Here is a 17,684-nt window from a genome sequence, read left to right as displayed (position 1 = left end):
TGTAAAAAGTCAAAGAGAGAAAATACAGTAAACCCCTTTTTAATGAATTTCTAGGGACTTAAATATTTTTTCTTAGAGGTTTTTCTTTGGTAGGGGCTTTGTGATGGCTCATGGAAGGAATAATCCAAAAATCATAATTCAAGAATGTTTAGGCAGTTACAAACTTATCAAGAATCTTCTAACAATGGAAAATCCAGGATGGACTGTAATATTATAAAAAGGAAGGTTGCTACTCACAATATAGTGGAGATTCTGAGTTGCAGTTAAGCACAACAAAGAGTGTGGTATATGTAATTACAGAACACATTCGTTAGTTTTAGAAACACGAGATGAGGTGTTGGCTGATTTTTGTTATAATTGACTGGTCTACAGTAAAAGAGGAAAAGTAGTTCCTGACCATATCAAGTATCTTCACAGCAGCTGTGGAACATGGTGCAATGTTCTCCTCCTCCTCCTCCTTCTCCTCCCACCACTGCCTCCACCTCCTAATTCACAGTGCTCCTTCACTAGAATTTCACACTTGTCACTCACATTTACCTCAGTTGTGGAAGTCAAAGCATTGTCACCACAAGAAACAGTCCTGGGATGTGTCATTTCCAGGAACATTTGTGATTTTATTCCATTCTTCTTGTGGAATTAAGTTATCTACATCAGCAACTGATGTACAGGTAAATCTCTTTGTATGTAATAGTTACATGCATACAGAATTTGAGTAAATAGTGTCATTTTATATGTAAATATAAAATATTGGGTTAGGTGCTCCCTTATGCTCGTATTAAGTTGGAAAATGCAGAGTTTCATGTTATTTTTACAAAAAATAGCTTATTATCATCTTTCTGAAACACATTTTAATGCGGAATTTATATACTTGAAAATTTAACACTGAAAACACACAATAATAAACTAAAATCATTTTCGTTGTCCATCTGAATACTAAATAGCCTCTGGATCATATGTATTGGAAGAATCTGATGATGCTATGGACGGTTCAATTTCCATGAAGGATTTCCTTACGTGAAAATCCTTTGTGGCTGAAGTGTTCTCACTAGGTGCTTAACATTCATTTGAAGTGTCACACTGTTTTGCAAAGAAATGTTTGTTGGCTGTGTAGTCTTCTTTTCCAGTTGATTATACGATACCACTATTTGTAACATTTAAGAGAATTTTCAATTTCTGCCTTAACTGTTGCAGTCAATACCTCTTTGTGCTAATGTTCTTCAAAAATCATCATTGCAGCATAGATCATTCTGAAAGCTTTGGCCATTTTCTTCATTGTCAGTTTTCTAACAGGCAGAACTTCCTGGGATCACTATTTCTTCATCGTTACTATTCTTACTGTAAACTACTAAATCTTTGCTATATCCCCTGAATGAGAGTTTAGAAGGTCATACACATTCTCTTCGTTGTCATCAGTGAATCCAATCTGCTGTGCCATGTCTGCAATTTCTCTCCTTGCAGGGGACATCACTAATCACTTCATCTTCTAGCACTAACACAGCATTAGGCCACTGTTTCCTTCATACACCATTGATACATTTTGTAGGAACTTCAGTCCATACGAGTCTTAATAACAGTCACTATCTTAATATTAAACTGTCACAAGAAAATCTTGGAGATAAGTTCATTATTTAATCATATTCTTTATGAGATTGGCGAAAGTTTTATGCTGAAGTCATGGTGGAGAGAGAGAGAGAATAGAGAGGACAGGTCTAGATGTGAGTGTATAGGACAGGTTGCTGCTGCTGTCTGTTGCAACAGTTACACTGAGATGAACAGGGTAGATTCCATGCAAAAAGAATAGTGAGCCATATCAAACCAAATGAAGTGTTAATAGCCAGTGGAGAATCTGTAGCAGGAAGAAGAGGAAAATTGCAGACACTAATCTTAGAACAACATATGTCATTATACTTATGTAAGATACTGTGTGCACCAGGTTTCATGTTTGATGAATGGTGGAACAGCCAGCTAACAGAAGACATTGGATAATTGTGAAATTTGTGTTACAGTGCTTTAAGAAAGAGAAATCACCAATCTGTAATAAAGTTTGATTGATGTGTGCCATACTTGCCTGTAAAACCATCCCCCCCCCCCCTTGGCATTTAGTTATAAACTGAGTCCCTTCTGATACTACATGCATGAATTTGACAGTAAGAGCATTATGTCTTATTCCATGATCTAAAAATTGTACTAACATTGAGGTGCTAACCTTTTTTTAACCTGCTTTGTGCTTGTTTGCTGCATATGCAAAACACTTTACATTTTTACCTGCATTGGATCTTAACGGCACAATCGCTTTGTATTTTTATGTTTTGGCGCATGCAGGTTTTATCCCAAATACTTGGAGTTAAAAGCGAGAATAAAAGCTGGTTCATGCCCTACGTTACACTCGTCCTCAGATTCTGCCCTTCCGACACGTTCTGCATCACTACGAGACAAGTGTGATTCAAGGTAGGAACTTAATATGCCCTACCTGTGAATTGATAGCTGTCCAGTAGTTTGCTGTTTTCAGTTTTGTCTCACTGCAGAATCAGTTACGTGAGAATGGGATGCTTACTATGTAATGAAGTATGTGTAAAATGGTGATGGTGATGTTATTCATCTATGTTATTACCATGGATATTACTGATCAACATGGGCTTGGTCTCACAAATGGAAATGCCATCTTGATATTTTACTGGCACAGTGAAAGTATTTCCTTTTTGTTTTTGCATGTGTGTTTGGAGAGCAACCAAACACTATCTTACCTTCTTCCAAATACATTCATCTGATTGAGCAAAAATAATGTTTGTGCATAAAAACTTTCTTTTAAATAACCTTTTAACAGTTCTTAAAGGGCATTTTTCCTTGTACAAGAAGCAAAACTTTAGGCATTTCAAGGGAGGTGGAAACTATTTCTGCTCTGAGTGAATTTGGGAAGCCTAAGCAATTGATTGTATATGCATTTCTTTCTATATATTCACTATTCAGTTCTCAGTTTTGAAGGATAGTGCAGGTGTGTTCTTAGAATAATTAAGATATTCAAATAAAATGTGGACATTCAATCATATTCAGATCCTTCTCCATTGTTGCATTAACCAGTAGAAGGGTAAATGTTGGCTGTGGCAAATATTATTCATTCTAGATCAGCCACACATTCACAGAGAATTTTGAAGGTGCTTGTTAATATAGTGTAGTCGTGATTTTTTTCAACCAAACTATTCATTCAACTACTGTGGTGTCCTTGTTATAACAAATTTAATGTGTCATGTTAGGATGTTGTTTATTGTTGGGGAGTGGATTTCTCCCATGTCTTCTGAGCATATTTTGTAACAAGATACTCAAGAATATCAGGCCATTTCCCTCATACGAAAGCACATGTAACTGGATGCACACATACAAACAGATATCATCCTCACTAGCCCACTTACCTTCCCTGTTGGTGTGTTAGTGGCATGGAGTGCATAGCTCAGTTGAGGGACGTATAATTGTAGAGATGGTTTCTGTTATTGATTATCTAGCCAAGCTGAGTATCATTATATGAAAAAACGTGCTTCTAAGTAATAATTATCTCTGATCTCCCAGTTAAAGTGTAATATTGGATTGTACTTACAGACAGCGGCTAACCAATAGCATGGGTGTTTGCATGCACTTGGTTTGTCACAACACAACTGTTTCTCCTAGCACTTACATATTTATCAGTATCAAACAATGGAAAATGCAGGTGGGAATAAAAATGGTATTATGAAAAGGATAGGTTGCTACTCCCCATATAGAGGAGATGTGTGTATACGTGCGTGCACATATATCAATGTGATGGGTAGGATGCTTTTGTAACCAAGAACAATCTTTCATTAACAAGGATAAATTGACTTCTTGCCAAAGGTCGTGCAGCCATGATGAGTTTTAATCACCCTTGGATTCTTGTATGGTCCCTTGCTCATAGAGGCATCTCTCTGCCTCTAGAGCAGTGGTTCCCAACCTGGGGGTAATTACCCCTTGAGGGGAAAAATGAAATTTTCTGTGGGTTAAAAACTAAATGATTTTTATTCTATTTTAGTCATGAAACTAAATTATTTTCAAAAGATCATTACTATTATCACAATTTATTAAGAATCTAATATTGATTATGTAAGTTATTCATAATAACTATTTCCAGTTAGTGGCATCTGGTGGAGGTTACAGGTTCATTACATAGTCCATTCACTACACATATGTGTTGTGCTTTGTCCTATTCATTGCTGATGATAAAAGTGAGATATACACGTAACAAATGCTAAGTATCTCAAGGAAACGTCTTCTCCAAGTTGTAGATAGTAACTGCAGTTGTCCACAAACTGCTCCATTACTTACTTCAAAACAGGAAAATGATTGACAGCACAACTCAGCAGTAACGACATAAGGCTGTATTGTTGTTGTTGTAGTTGTTAGACTGGTTAGACACACAGCATTAACAACTAGAAATCGTTCAGTCTGTGCCAATTCAGAGGTAGAGTGCCCAGCAATAAAATGATTCACAAACAGTAAGTATAGTGCACACATCTAAACTTGTTTGATTTTAAATGGGGTTGCAGTGTGCAGGATAAACAAGTGCCACAATGGAATGGAGTAATGCAGGGGAAATATTTATTGTAGCTGGTGTCTACCCTCACTGTGGATAATCCAGATTGGAATGTAACAACTTTATGAGAAGAAAAGTTGCCACTCACCATATAGCGGGGATGCTGAGTCACAGAGAGGCACAACAAAAAGATTTTCACACTTAAAACTTTCGGCCAGTGGCCTTTGTCAATAACAGACATACATACACGTGCGCGCGCGCACACACACACACACACACACACACACACACACACACACACACACACACACACATTTACGCAAATGCAACTCTCCCACACATTTTAAGTGTGAAAAACTTTTTGTTGTGCCTATCTGCGACTCAACACCTCCGCTATATGGTGAGTGGATAGTTAGCTTTCATATCTGAGAAAAAGTTGCTGGTAGCACTTGCAGTGGACCACGAATTCTGTAATAAAAGAGCTCCAAGAAAAAGTCTTCCATTCTACAGTTTAGTTAGGTCCTAAAGGTGATGATAATGTAGGTGAGGATGACACTGATTGTAGACTCCTAAGCTCTAGTGTTATAGAAGATATGTGGTGCCATTCCATCAACAGATTTTTTTTGCCCCCCGAATCCTGCGGGTATACCCGAAAAAAGTTTTTTCGGGTCGCAAGTCTTCACTCTGATCCGATCAGAGCAGACTTTAAGATTTCTCCTTCAAAAGTCAGCTGCGTAACAGCAGGTCACTTCTGCAAGATCGCGTATTGTGATCCTTACTGTCCTCAAAGGAGATTTTGAGGGAGGGCGAGAGGTAGGCTTAAAGTTCAGGCAGTTGCTTCCTGCTGGAATTTGGTTACAGGTTTTGGCCATACTAAGCTGCAGATTTAACATATCATGCATGATAGAAAATACTGTGACTTTAGCAGAAACTATGCATCTTGGGTATTTGTGTTCATTGCACTGTTTACAGGAGATAGTGCTTATTCCTTGAAGTGACAGTACTTTCAGTACTTTTCTGCAGTCAAGATGTATGCATAAAAGTATGGAACAGTATCAAAGTATGCTTTTTACTCTTGCTTCCCCCCCCCCCCCCCTCCCCCAAAGATTCTTCTTGAGAAAACCTGATTTTTAACATTCTGACAAATCAAAATTGCAAACACTTTTTATTGCTATAAAGTGTCTTATCTAAAAATGTAACAGTATATCTGTTGCAAATTTATGCCATTTGTTGATTGTCTACATTTTGATAATACAAAGAGAAATAAAATAAATGAAAAGGAAATGATTTACATTAATTCACGGACTGCTTTCTTTTTTACATTTTTTGCTTACTAACCCTGTCTTTGGTGGTATCACTATCTGTAGTAATAATAATAATAATAATAATAGCACTGCAGAGATATTTATATCTTCATTGTTGCAAATTTGAAGTTGTTTTTTCTGAATATGTTGTGATTTCTGAGAAGATTGTAGTTACTGTGGGAGATTTCGTATTTTGCTTTTGGACTGGCATTAGGATGTTAACAATGTCTCTGGCTACCAAACTTACTGTCTTTCCACCTCTCTCTCTCTCTCTCTCTCTCTCTCTCTCTCTCTCTCTCTCTCTCTCTCTCTCTCTCATTGGCTGCATAAAACCAGCAGCTGACATCTCCTTTTGTTCCTGTCATACGTCAAGGTGAGTGTCAACAGCATCGTAGCACGAAACATCTAAGTACTTCATTGGCCCCTGTCTAGACTTCTACCATTTCCTGCAGAAATGATTAGCTGCCCAATTTTAAAGTACATTCAATTCCAACTACAAATGGATTCAGGCAAACTGCAGTTTAAACATGGTAGATGTTCCGAAAAAGCCAAAGTATGTGGTACACATTACCATGTTTGGTGACATGGCATAATTTGCTGCCCGTTGAATAATCTAGTTCTCAGTCAAGCTGCTATCACTGTTTTCCCCCTCCAACTCTTGCATAGCACTGTGCTTGTGCAAATGTGAAACACTATCTGCATTATCTTCTAGAGTGGAGGTCCTATGCGACAACAGCAAAAAAACATGCATTTTATACATTACTTGACAGCTGTTGATAGTCACCTTCCAAAAATCATTATAATAAATTTCATTGCTTCTCCTATATACAAATACATTGCCTCTCTTCTTGTCTCATTGGTTATATCAAACTATCATCCAATATGAAGATGATGACTGGCTTAGATAGTAAACAAAAAAATGAAGATAAAAATTAACTTAACAACTTCTTTTTCAAGATTTTTAGTCAGGTAGTTCATATCACCAAAACATGGTTCTTATTAGTCACAATATGTGTAACAATTTCTCAAGGAGCTTCTTAAAAAAGAGGGGGTGTCTTACTCATGGTTGTCTTATATATGCGTAAAATGGTATTATTTAAATATGCGTACCCTTTATGTATCAATTTAATCTACTTCAAATATACTAAGGGGCTATCAATCAGTGGTTTCTGATGTGCTTATTGTCAAATTTAGTTGTTGTGACATGACACATTTCCACATTCGATGAATCTGTTATATCAAAAATGGGGATTTTAGAATCTTGCTCCCTTTTAGAATCTTGCTCCCTTTTGGAAAAAGTTTTAAGGATACCTGTGATGGTGATAGTTATCTCAATGCAAATCAGCTCACTCACATGCTGATTGTGTGTGTGTTTAGTGGCAATTAATCATCTCCTGCTGCACTGTTTGTCTTTAATGTTAGATTCCACTCTAGTAAACATCTTAAACCACCTGAGCATATCGCTTTTGTCAGTGGCGTTAACTATGCACATAGCGGTTGATAGTGTTCGGCAGCTTGCAGCCTTTTATTCCAAGAAATAATTTGCAGCATAATGCTTCAGTTTAGGATTCATTATTCAACTGGAAGGACTAAAAGTATTTGTTGGACTTCTATAAAGAGGTGGTCAGAGCAATTACATGTGTAATTTGAATGAATGTATGCCTGTGACTGTACAGAACTGTGAATCAGCTAGCTTATGAACTTACTCCACTCTCTTGGGGCTATGAAGAAATAGTAGTATCTCACAAAGTGATTAAGGAAATGTTACATGTATGAGAAATATGTTCATACTCGCAGACCACAGACTACAATGTGGTGTCCAAATGTGCAGATAGTTCTGAGTTAGGATTAACATCTCACAGAAAAGCCAATTTTTTATTTACGTTAGTGATAAGTGTTGCCCTTAGGACTGCACAATTTCTCATTAAACTTTGCTAATCTCTGGCTGGCTGTATGGTACAAAGTTTGACATTTCACTGTGATCACTGATTAGATTTTATGAATATTTCATGTTTCAGTCATTAGTTACTAATATGAGTAAAACCGTCAGAGATAAGAGTCTGAAGATAAAACTAATACGCCTGAAACTTGTATCACTAATGGTCAGATATTGATTGAAACCTCTAGTAGTTGTTGTCTTGATTTGCAATTTGTTCACATGCCAGAATCAAATAACTAACATGTGGGATCATTCACTTCGGGTTGAGCTATTGTTTATCATTGATGACATCATTTGATATTCATGTTTCTCTAAAATTCATTGAAAAGAAATGAAAACCTTGAAATTCTTTATTAATGCCACTCTGTGTCTACACATGTGGTGCTTAAAATTGGAGGCAAAATACTTTGACTGGATCACTGGAATGTCTCCTGTGAAAGGAGGCCTTATAGAATGAGATGCTACCTCCCCTAAGTTATTCACCTTGACTGTGCAGGATGTGCAGATGGCATGCTGTCGATCAGGCGTAAAGCACTAAGCTAGCTGATTTGCTTTTACAATTGCAGAAGTGGAAGCCATCCATGTGTTTTCAGCACTGAGCAATGTGGAAATTGTGTTTCGTGTACTTCTCGTCTTTTGTGATGGTCATTGTGCTGCTTCCCCAGCTCAATAATTCATTATTGTTCGAAACTATACCACTTGTTGGAAAGATGTGGTTTGCTGACATGTATGCACAAATGTTCACTGCCATCTTTAAACAATGTTTACTGCCATACAAAATTATATCTCCCTGTACATACCACCAACAAAAGAATTTAACTGACGTCTTTCTACTTGAGGAATGTTACAGTTTATTAGCTAACTGACCCACATTAACATAAATTTTTCTTATAAATACTCATTATTCCAACCCCTCTTTACTATCATGCCCATTTATTGAAACGCCTCTCCCCTTACAAAATCTGTGGATGGAATATTTACTATTAATTGACTGTAGCTGACACACTATTTTCATTGTCAATTATTAAGATTTGTAATCTGAAGTATATTGTAATTTTCTTTTATTGTGTCTTGTTTTTTAATACTTGGTTTCCTTAGTGTAAGTTCCATGTATTTTATTATGTTTTCTACGACATAGCATCAGTGACACAGTTGTCCAGTTCAATAAAAATTAAATTCAGTTAGCTCTTACACATTAGGAGAAACACACACACACACACATACATACATACATACATACATACATACGGAGCAAATTATAAATGTTCAAACCAAATTCTTTGGTTTATTTCAATTGCAAGTTCTCATGTCAGTCAGTTGATTTTTCAGTTCCACTGTTTGTTTATATTTTTCCTGTAGACCAATATAAAAGTTTGTTTTGTTTCAGGGGTATTAAAAAAGAAGCTGATGATGCTGTTTCCCCAGTATCAGATATCTTGAATGCTGTTACAACAGGAACAACCACAATAACCACTCACACCTCACCAACGAGGCAATCTCTTCCTGTAGCCAACAGTCCCTTACCAACTAACCAAGTTAGAAGGTAGAGTATTAATTACACGTTTATTTTGTGGTAATATTTTAGAAAATATTTAACTACGATGTTTCAAATAGGATTACGTGTCAACATGACGTTTTGATGGTGATGTGGTTCATTTATTTTTGTAAATGGATAAATCTGCACTAGTTTAAAAATGATGAGACTCACAGGATGATCATTGAGGTTTGATTGTCAAAATGTATTCCAAGAACAAGAATTTTCTGAATGTGACACAAAAGTGTTCCACGCAATCACCGGGCTGTCATGATGTGATACTGCTTTTGATAGAAAAATAATGCAGTTGCAATGATCATACCATTAAGATATGTGAAAAGGTCTGAAAGGTGAAGACCATTCTCAAAAATGTTTTGCAAGCAATTGCCTTTAGGATTTTGCTTGGAGGTGTGTGATGTTGCTCCAAGAATTAACATAGGTGTTGTGAAATCTGCAAATAAGGGGACCATACAAACTTTGCCTCTGAGTTTTCATGTTGTCAGTGTGTGTAGGGTACATTTAGGACTTCAACACATGTCAACAAGAAGACATAACTATTAGCTGTGTTCTAGAAAATAGAATTTGAAAATTTTTGGCGTGCTTATGTATTTTGAATAGTCACTAGTGTTCATGTAGTCCGGAGCTGAGTGTAAGCACTTAGTTTCATAAGTGTGAGGTTTCTGGATCTAATTTTACTGCTGGTACTTTCATTTAATTTCGACGTAGTTCTAATAACAAATTTACTATGACTGTGCAAGTTATAAATATCTAACAAATACTGGATTTTCCTCTACAATTTTGGAAATAAGTTTTCATTATAACAGTATTTGGCGTTCCATACATTTGCTGTATGTCACAGTAATTATTGTTTTCTACTGTGATCAGTATCATCATGATTTCTGTGGTCTCCATAGGTTACATATTATACTTGCCGTAAACGTAGATGCAATAATGTAAATAGGAGGAGTATACTGATTTGATTGAAAGCTTTCTTGTATCCTTGTTTTATTTCCAATCTCCTTACTTTTCCCCTTTTATTCCAGATAAAGATTATGAACATAATAAATGAATCATTAAATATTGTTCATTTCCACAGTCGTAATAAATTCTTTTAGAATTACTTAAGAATGGGGAAAAACGTACAGTCCGTGTGATTCGGTCCAGTGACGTTGCGCTTAGAAAAGTAAGCGCTTACTCCCTTGGTAGTGGGCTCTTTGAATACTAGCAGCCATACAAAGTTAAGTTATCTTCCTGTTTACATATATTGCAGTCCTAGTCATTTCCTACAAACTCTGTAGATATGAATCAAATAGAAAATGCACGAGGGGAAGTTTGTGCCCCTTGTTAGCAGTCACTTGGTGGGAAATTCAACAATACACTCTTCCCCATCCCAACTGTCCTGCAGGTGATGTCTTAAGGAAATACATATTTGTGTGGTACGGCACAACCCGTGTTTAACTATCCAGTCTGTGTTGCTGATTTGGTATTTGGGGCCCACACATTTTCAACTATGGGAATATAATAATATGAGGCTATGTTGTTTCCACGGTTGTGTACACTGCCCACATTCTATGGTTTCTTAACCATTTTAAGGTAAACGATCAGTACACTGATCTCTGCTTAGTCATATTAACCTCCTTGTGGTTTACCTAAAAGCTCATTTCCCCATCTGTTGCCATGGAATTACTTGACAACTAAAGAACAGTATTATTAATTTACTTGGTCAAGGATCATTTTCAAATTAACTAGAAATTGTGTACTTTCACCCATGATGATTGTCTAAGTTACAGACAAGTTTTATACAGAAGCTCAGTAGTGTGTCAATAACATCCCTGGCAGATTTGAAAATAATTTGGTTAAAGCAATTTAATTACTTTTCATGAACTAAATAATTTTTCAAGTTTGATTTGTAATCTCTTTCAAAATGATAGATTTCTGAAACACACTTACATTGACTAAATAACGAGTGTTATCTCACTTTGGGGGCAAAGTCATTGTAACTTTTTTGTAATCAAACAAACAGTTTGTGTCTACAATAAGTTGCTTCTACTCTGAGTTAAGGAGAGAATATTTTTTATGTGTATACTCAGATTGTGATCAGTGTTCAGTTGATATATATAAGGGACACAATTGTGGAGCAAAAAATTGAACTACTGTTTCTTGTATCAATGTCACCTGTTTGCAGTATACAGTGTACTTGGGTGAATTATCTGTCTCAGCACTGATTCGCTTAAATTTGTTGAAGTACTTGCACAGCTGTTTTTCTTTTAGAGCTTAGAATACATATGAAGGCTCACATCTGGAACATTATCAGGCACTAGCTACATGATTGCAAACTGCTGGCTCGCAATTGATGGGAATTGCATGATCTGTGCTTAGACTTCTGAGGCCATCTACCTCCGGAAGTGTATCAAGGACATCTTGAATCCATGCTATCCAGATTTGCTGCTCTATTGTGCTCCTAAAGTGGACCATCTACATCAATACTGGGCAAACAAGTGTGAAGTGCATGGTGACAATCATTAGGGCTTTTCTCAATTTCATTCCTGTATGAAGCATGAGAAAAATTAGTACTTAGATGCTCTAGCCTAAACTTACTTCCACAATCGCTGTTGGAGCTATACATAGGGGGTTGAACCACATTCCTAGATTAATCACTTAAAGTTGGTTCTAGAAACATTTTAAGAAGGCTTTCAATGAACAGGTTGTGTGTATCTTCAAGAACATGTCAGTTCTACCCTTTGAGCATATATGTGACAGTCTCCGTTGTGTTGCCATTCTTTGTATACGTTCAACCTCTCTTCTTAGTTTCATTTGGCACAAGTCCCACATACTTGAGCAATATTCTAGAGTGAGTCTCACAAATGTCTTTTATCCATTCCTCTTTGTAGACTGATTGCATTTCTGTAGTATTCCATCAATGAACCACAGTTTGCCACCTGGTTTACCTACGATTGAGCCTGTGACTCGTTGTTTTAGGATATTAGACTCCCCACCCCCAAAGTGCAAAACTTTGTTTATGAACTTTCAGAGCAAGTTGACAATCTTTGCACCACTTTGAATTCTCATCCAGATCCAACTGTATATTTGCAGAGTTTTTTTCAGACAGTAATTCATTACCAATAACTACGTCTGCAAAAAGTCTGATGTTACTATAGTTTGTAAAGTCGATAATATACCATGTGAACAGCTCAGGTTCCAACACACTTCCATGGGGCACATCTCAGTTTAAAGTTCATCAGTAGCTGTGCCACCAAGTAATCTTCAATCCAGTCACAAATTGTTCGATACCCCATTTAGTGCTTTCGGTAACAACTGTATTTTGTTACTGTGTCAAATGTCTTTCAGAAATAAAAATTACTGCATCTATCTGACTGCTTTGATCCATAACTTTCAGAATGTCATTAGGGAAAAGCATGATTCGGGTTTCACATGATCGATATTTGCAGAATACATGCTGGGTGACATGGAAGAAGTAATTCTGTTAGAGATGCCTCATTACGTTTGAGCTCAGAATGTGTTTTAAGATGCTACAGCAAAGGGATGTCAAGGATGTTAGAAAGTAATTTCTTGAATAACTTAAGCTACCTTTCATGTAGATGGTATCTTTGGTATACTATGGGTAAAAGAGGGGCTATGTCAGCTGCAAATTAGGTATAGAATGTGATAGTTCCATCACACTCTGAGGCCCTGGAGCTTCGTTCAATTTTAACAATGTCATCAGTTCCTCAAAGCCTTGTTGTGGCATGAGAATTCAATCTGGGCAGTACTCTGGATTTACCTTTGGAACATTTAAAAAATTAAGCAAGCATTTCTGATTTTACTTGCTACCCTCAGTTTGTTACTGTGTCATCCGTGAACATATAGACACCAGAATTACTTCAGTTTTTGAGAGGATCCTTCGATGATGATGATGACGTGTAAGTTATTCACTTCATGCATTGCCCTCGTAAAGCTAAACGTGTTCCATTCAGAAACACTGTATATATAGCTATATTTTTGCACCTTTTATACAGTTGCCACTTTTTCTTTTGAAGTTTCTTTACAGTAACCACATATCATGGGAAGGCCATCCCATTATAAACTCTTCTTCTGGGGGAGGGGAGGGGGGGGGGGGTTAAGTCGAACAGACCTGTGCTTTAAAATGCATGAGCTATGAGCTCTTGTTCAATGGAAGAAATTTGTTTGACAGTACTGAAGATGTAGTGCTCACAGCTCTTTACAGTATGCATTTTGGAGCCCTTATTTTCTAGACTTTTTTTGGTTCAAATGCTCATTCCTGTCATGTCCTTCAATATTGGACATTCTTCCTGGTACACTCTACATAAATATTTGTTTGTTTTGTTTGCCCTTTGTACTATGTTAATCTTTGTAACTACAAATACCTCGTGGTTACTAATAACAGTTTCAATGTGAATGTCTTCAAAGATGTGACGGCTATTTGTTGCCATTAGATCCAATATATTTTCATAACAGGTGGGGTTTCAAACTACCTGTTGTGGGTAATTTTCAAAGAATACATCTTGTAAATTTTGACAGGATGGTTTGTCGTCCTGACCACTAACAAAATTATGAGCGACAGGAAGCTAGAGTTATAAGTTTATGTTCACCTCTAATACTGAGTCTTGCCCAAACAATCTCACATTCAGTTTCAATGTTGGTTGACTTGAGTTTCTTATCTGTTGTGATACATATGCCACCTCCATTTCCCTTTATCTTATTCTTGTGCTACAAGCTTAAATTTTCTCCAAAAACATCACTGCTGTGAATTCTGCATTGTAACCAGTGTTCTGTACCTAGTAATGTATGAGCTTTAATGCTTTCTGCACTTCAAACTCTGGCACTTCGTTGCGAATTCTTAGCTATTAACCACTAGGATTATAACACACCTTCCTGTGGGAGAGTCATTTCTTTGGATCTTACACTGATATTTCTGGGTCTCTTGGACTAGTTGGAGAGTTGCCTACTCTGAAACTATGACCATGTGTGAACCCCACAGTCAGCGAGCTATTTGAGTAGAGTGACCCTACAGTATCCAACCCTATGGCGCAATTCCAGGAAGTCACAACCTAGCTTGTCACAGAATTTTCAAAGTCTCTGGTTCAGCACTTCCACTTGATTCAGAACCAAAGGGCCACAATCAGTCTTGGTAACAACGCTACAAACTGTGAGCTTTATTGAAACTCCATGCACAAGGCTGGTCTCCTCACCCTTCTCTGCCAGTCACTGGAGCTCAGAATATAGGCATCATTTTTAACAATTTGCACTACAATCCGCAGTTGGCTACATCTTGTTTCTTCAGAGGCTGCCACAATAGCCTCTCCAACAAGTTGAATGTGGCCTCCTGGCACACATGCACTGAGTGCACCTGGTGTTCCTTCCCATCCCTTGCTGCCATTTCCCTTAGGGTTACCATTATTTGCCGCATGCCTCAACTGACGACTGTTAATAAACCCTACCCTTTTGCTTTTGCCTGACAGCTCATTTCCCAGCAAGTGAGTCTCACTGGTTCATATTCAGTTTAGGTGTCATCCCCCTCCCCTCCCCCGCCCCCACCCTCGGCCAGCTAATTCTATTACTGATATGCCACTGACATTCAAGTACTGATAGATCCTATACTTCCAGCAGAGGAGACCATATTCATAGGATAGCCCTCCTGACACATCCATTTGCAGCAGCTTCGAATCACTTGACAGTAGTTGGGGCAGCTTTCCAGCTGCTTAGGATCAGCAGCTAACTCCAGTATACACAGTGGAACTGCATTGTGATTGGTGTAGTATTTTACAGAACAGTAAACAAATAACTTTAAACTAAGCTTACTTAATTTCTTTTAATTGGTGGTTTCATAAACAAGTATTACCATTTGCCTTTAAGAACTGAGGCGATTAACAGCCAAAAGCGAGATACTTGTTATGGCAGCAGAAAAACTTGGTATATAATTGACTCTTCCTTTGAATCCTTTTGTGGTTCTTGACACTAACAAATTCGACAACAGTGTTAATTTATGACAAACAGACAATATGCAGTGCTAGTATAAGACAGAACTGTGACACAACCCATTAGGTACTTACAGTAATTGTAAATCTCAAATGTAAAATAATTACAAAATAAATTAGGCAAAACACTTGTATCTTGTGAAGATTGTCAAAAACGGATGAAAGTTTTTGTAGAAGAATCATTGACATATACAGTAAGATTGCAGAATGTTTGTCTTTGAACAAGGATACTGTTGCCAGTAGTTTATACAAGGGTTGGAACTTTGATAGTAACAACTATTTATTTACAGCTCTTACAAAATAGATAAAAGTTACTGAGCTTCAAAGTAGTCACCATCATTGTGTATAATCCTTTGCAAGTGATGTGGAAGTCGTAAGATACTCTTAGCAGAGCCAGTTGTGTTGACAGTTAGTGGCACAGTATATTGCCCGACAAATTTGTAGCAGTTCTGAAGTGAATGCCCTGAAGTGTTTCCTTCAGTTTAGAAATAGAGTTCAACTTATGAGGGCTTCAGTCAAGGGAGTGCAGTAAGTGGTGTAGCACATAGCAGTCCCATCAGTCAAACAAATCAGTAACAGCTTGTACTATATGTGCTTGAGCATTGTCCTGCAAAATGATGGTCAGGTCCTGCTGAAAGTGTCATCACTTCTGTGTCTCTGCTGATCATAGGTTGTGTTCCAAAAATGAACAGCATAGATACAGAAGTGATGACACTTTCTGCAGGACCTGACCATCGTTTTGCAGGACAATGCTCAGGCATGTACAGTGCAAGCTGTTACTGATTTGTTTGACTGATGGGAGTGCTATGTGCTATACCACCTACTCCACTCCCCTGACTTGATTTCTAAACTGAAGGAAACCCTTCACGCCATTTGCTTCGGAACTGCTACTCATCCGTTGGGCAATAGACTGCGCCGCTAGAACTGTCAACACAACTGGCAGTGCTAAGAGTATCCTAAGACTTCCACATTGCTGGCAACAGGTTAACGCAATACTGGTGACTACTTTGAATGTCAGAAAAACTTTGAAACGCGTATCTATTTTGTAGGAGCTGTAAATAAATAGTTGCCACTATTAAAGTTCCAACCCTCGTAGAAAGCACAAATTAAGTTAACGGTTAACTATAAATTAAGAGTATTACAGTATTCATAAATGTTTAGAAATACACAAATATCACGCTATGCATGTGTATTGACAAAGTAATGGAAAGATTATGAGAAAATAATACAGTAAAATATTAGAAAGTAGAATTTCAAATCTGACCTATCTAGCACACACGGTCTCGCATAGTGGAACATTTGGAGGTCAGCTTAATGGTGTAAATAAATGCGTGAATTGCACAAATTTTTACTTAATTTGTGTGTACTCCTGCACTGGCATCCCTAAAATAAACATGTCAGTGTCAATTTATCACAGTCAGAATTATGAAAATTACGGAACACCAACAAAACTCTTTGGGCAACTAACGTTACAAACACTATTGAGCATTTGTAAGTTTGATTATAATCCTCCTGTGATCACTGGCTTGCCTAATATAATACGTTTTGTGTAGTTATAACTATTCAAGCCTGAAAGCATTTTTGTAAGAGATGTTCAATCATTGGCTACTATTCAACTCCATATGTTTACTGCTGACTACATGGTTCCCTTTGACAAAGTGTCTGACATACCTTATAGGATTTTCATATTATGTCCTCTACAGGAATACTGATGACAACAAATTTTACCTGTATATGTTAGGTACATCACTGATATAACCTTTTAGACAAACTGTTTCCATTGATGCTCTGAGATTTGAAGGCAGACAGAAACAGCAAGTTTTTATATATCTTCTAGTTGCTATCCTTCCTCTGTTCGGATTGGTGGTGGCAGTGGTGATGGTAGAGATAGAATGTCATTGCAGTTTAGGGTCATGACACTTCTGAAAGCTTTAGGCAGTTATACTGCAACTGCAAAGTTGTGAAAAGTTACTTTGACCATTAAAAGCACAGTACTTGAATATCACTGCCAAATCATGTATCACTACTGTGTGTTACTGCTCTGTCCAAACTATTTTTTCTATTGGAACTTTTAGACTTGAACTGTGTTAATGGAATGTTTGCATGCCTAATGTTTTCGTTGGAAAATTCCATGAAATGGTTAGTAGTATTTTTATATTCATATTATGTCTTTGCTGAGTGACAATTCCATGAAATGGTTAGTAGTATTTTTATATTCATATTATGTCTTTGCTGAGTGACATAACATTAAAATGTGCTGTAAAACAGTGGGGGAAACCCTTACTCGAAATGGAACATGTGGTGTGTTGTGGAAAAATTTTCTGAGGAAGTTAACATTTTCATCTACTGCAAAATTATGTCGCTTAGAAATAAC

General features: G+C 37.1%; 1 protein-coding gene across 24 annotated transcripts in view; it reads left to right on the top strand.

The window, feature by feature from the left end:
• Window positions 1-17,684, top strand: part of LOC126268007 (protein phosphatase 1 regulatory subunit 12C) — a 319,893-nt gene that overhangs the window by 172,981 nt on the left and 129,228 nt on the right. For 13 of the 24 annotated variants that reach the window (XM_049973411.1, XM_049973415.1, XM_049973407.1 and 10 more), the window contains one exon: window positions 9,168-9,323. In XM_049973411.1, coding sequence (XP_049829368.1) covers window positions 9,168-9,323 — 156 coding nt within the window. Of the gene's footprint in view, window positions 1-2,322; window positions 2,449-9,167; window positions 9,324-17,684 lie in introns of all 24 variants that reach the window. The other 11 variants (XM_049973403.1, XM_049973409.1, XM_049973413.1 and 8 more) reach the window with 1 other exon arrangement.

The sequence above is a fragment of the Schistocerca gregaria genome, chromosome 4, assembly GCF_023897955.1.
Source record: "Schistocerca gregaria isolate iqSchGreg1 chromosome 4, iqSchGreg1.2, whole genome shotgun sequence".
Taxonomy (NCBI): Eukaryota; Metazoa; Arthropoda; class Insecta; order Orthoptera; family Acrididae; genus Schistocerca; species Schistocerca gregaria.
Note: the sequence above shows the minus strand (reverse complement) of the source record. Positions and strands in the feature narration are given on the sequence as shown.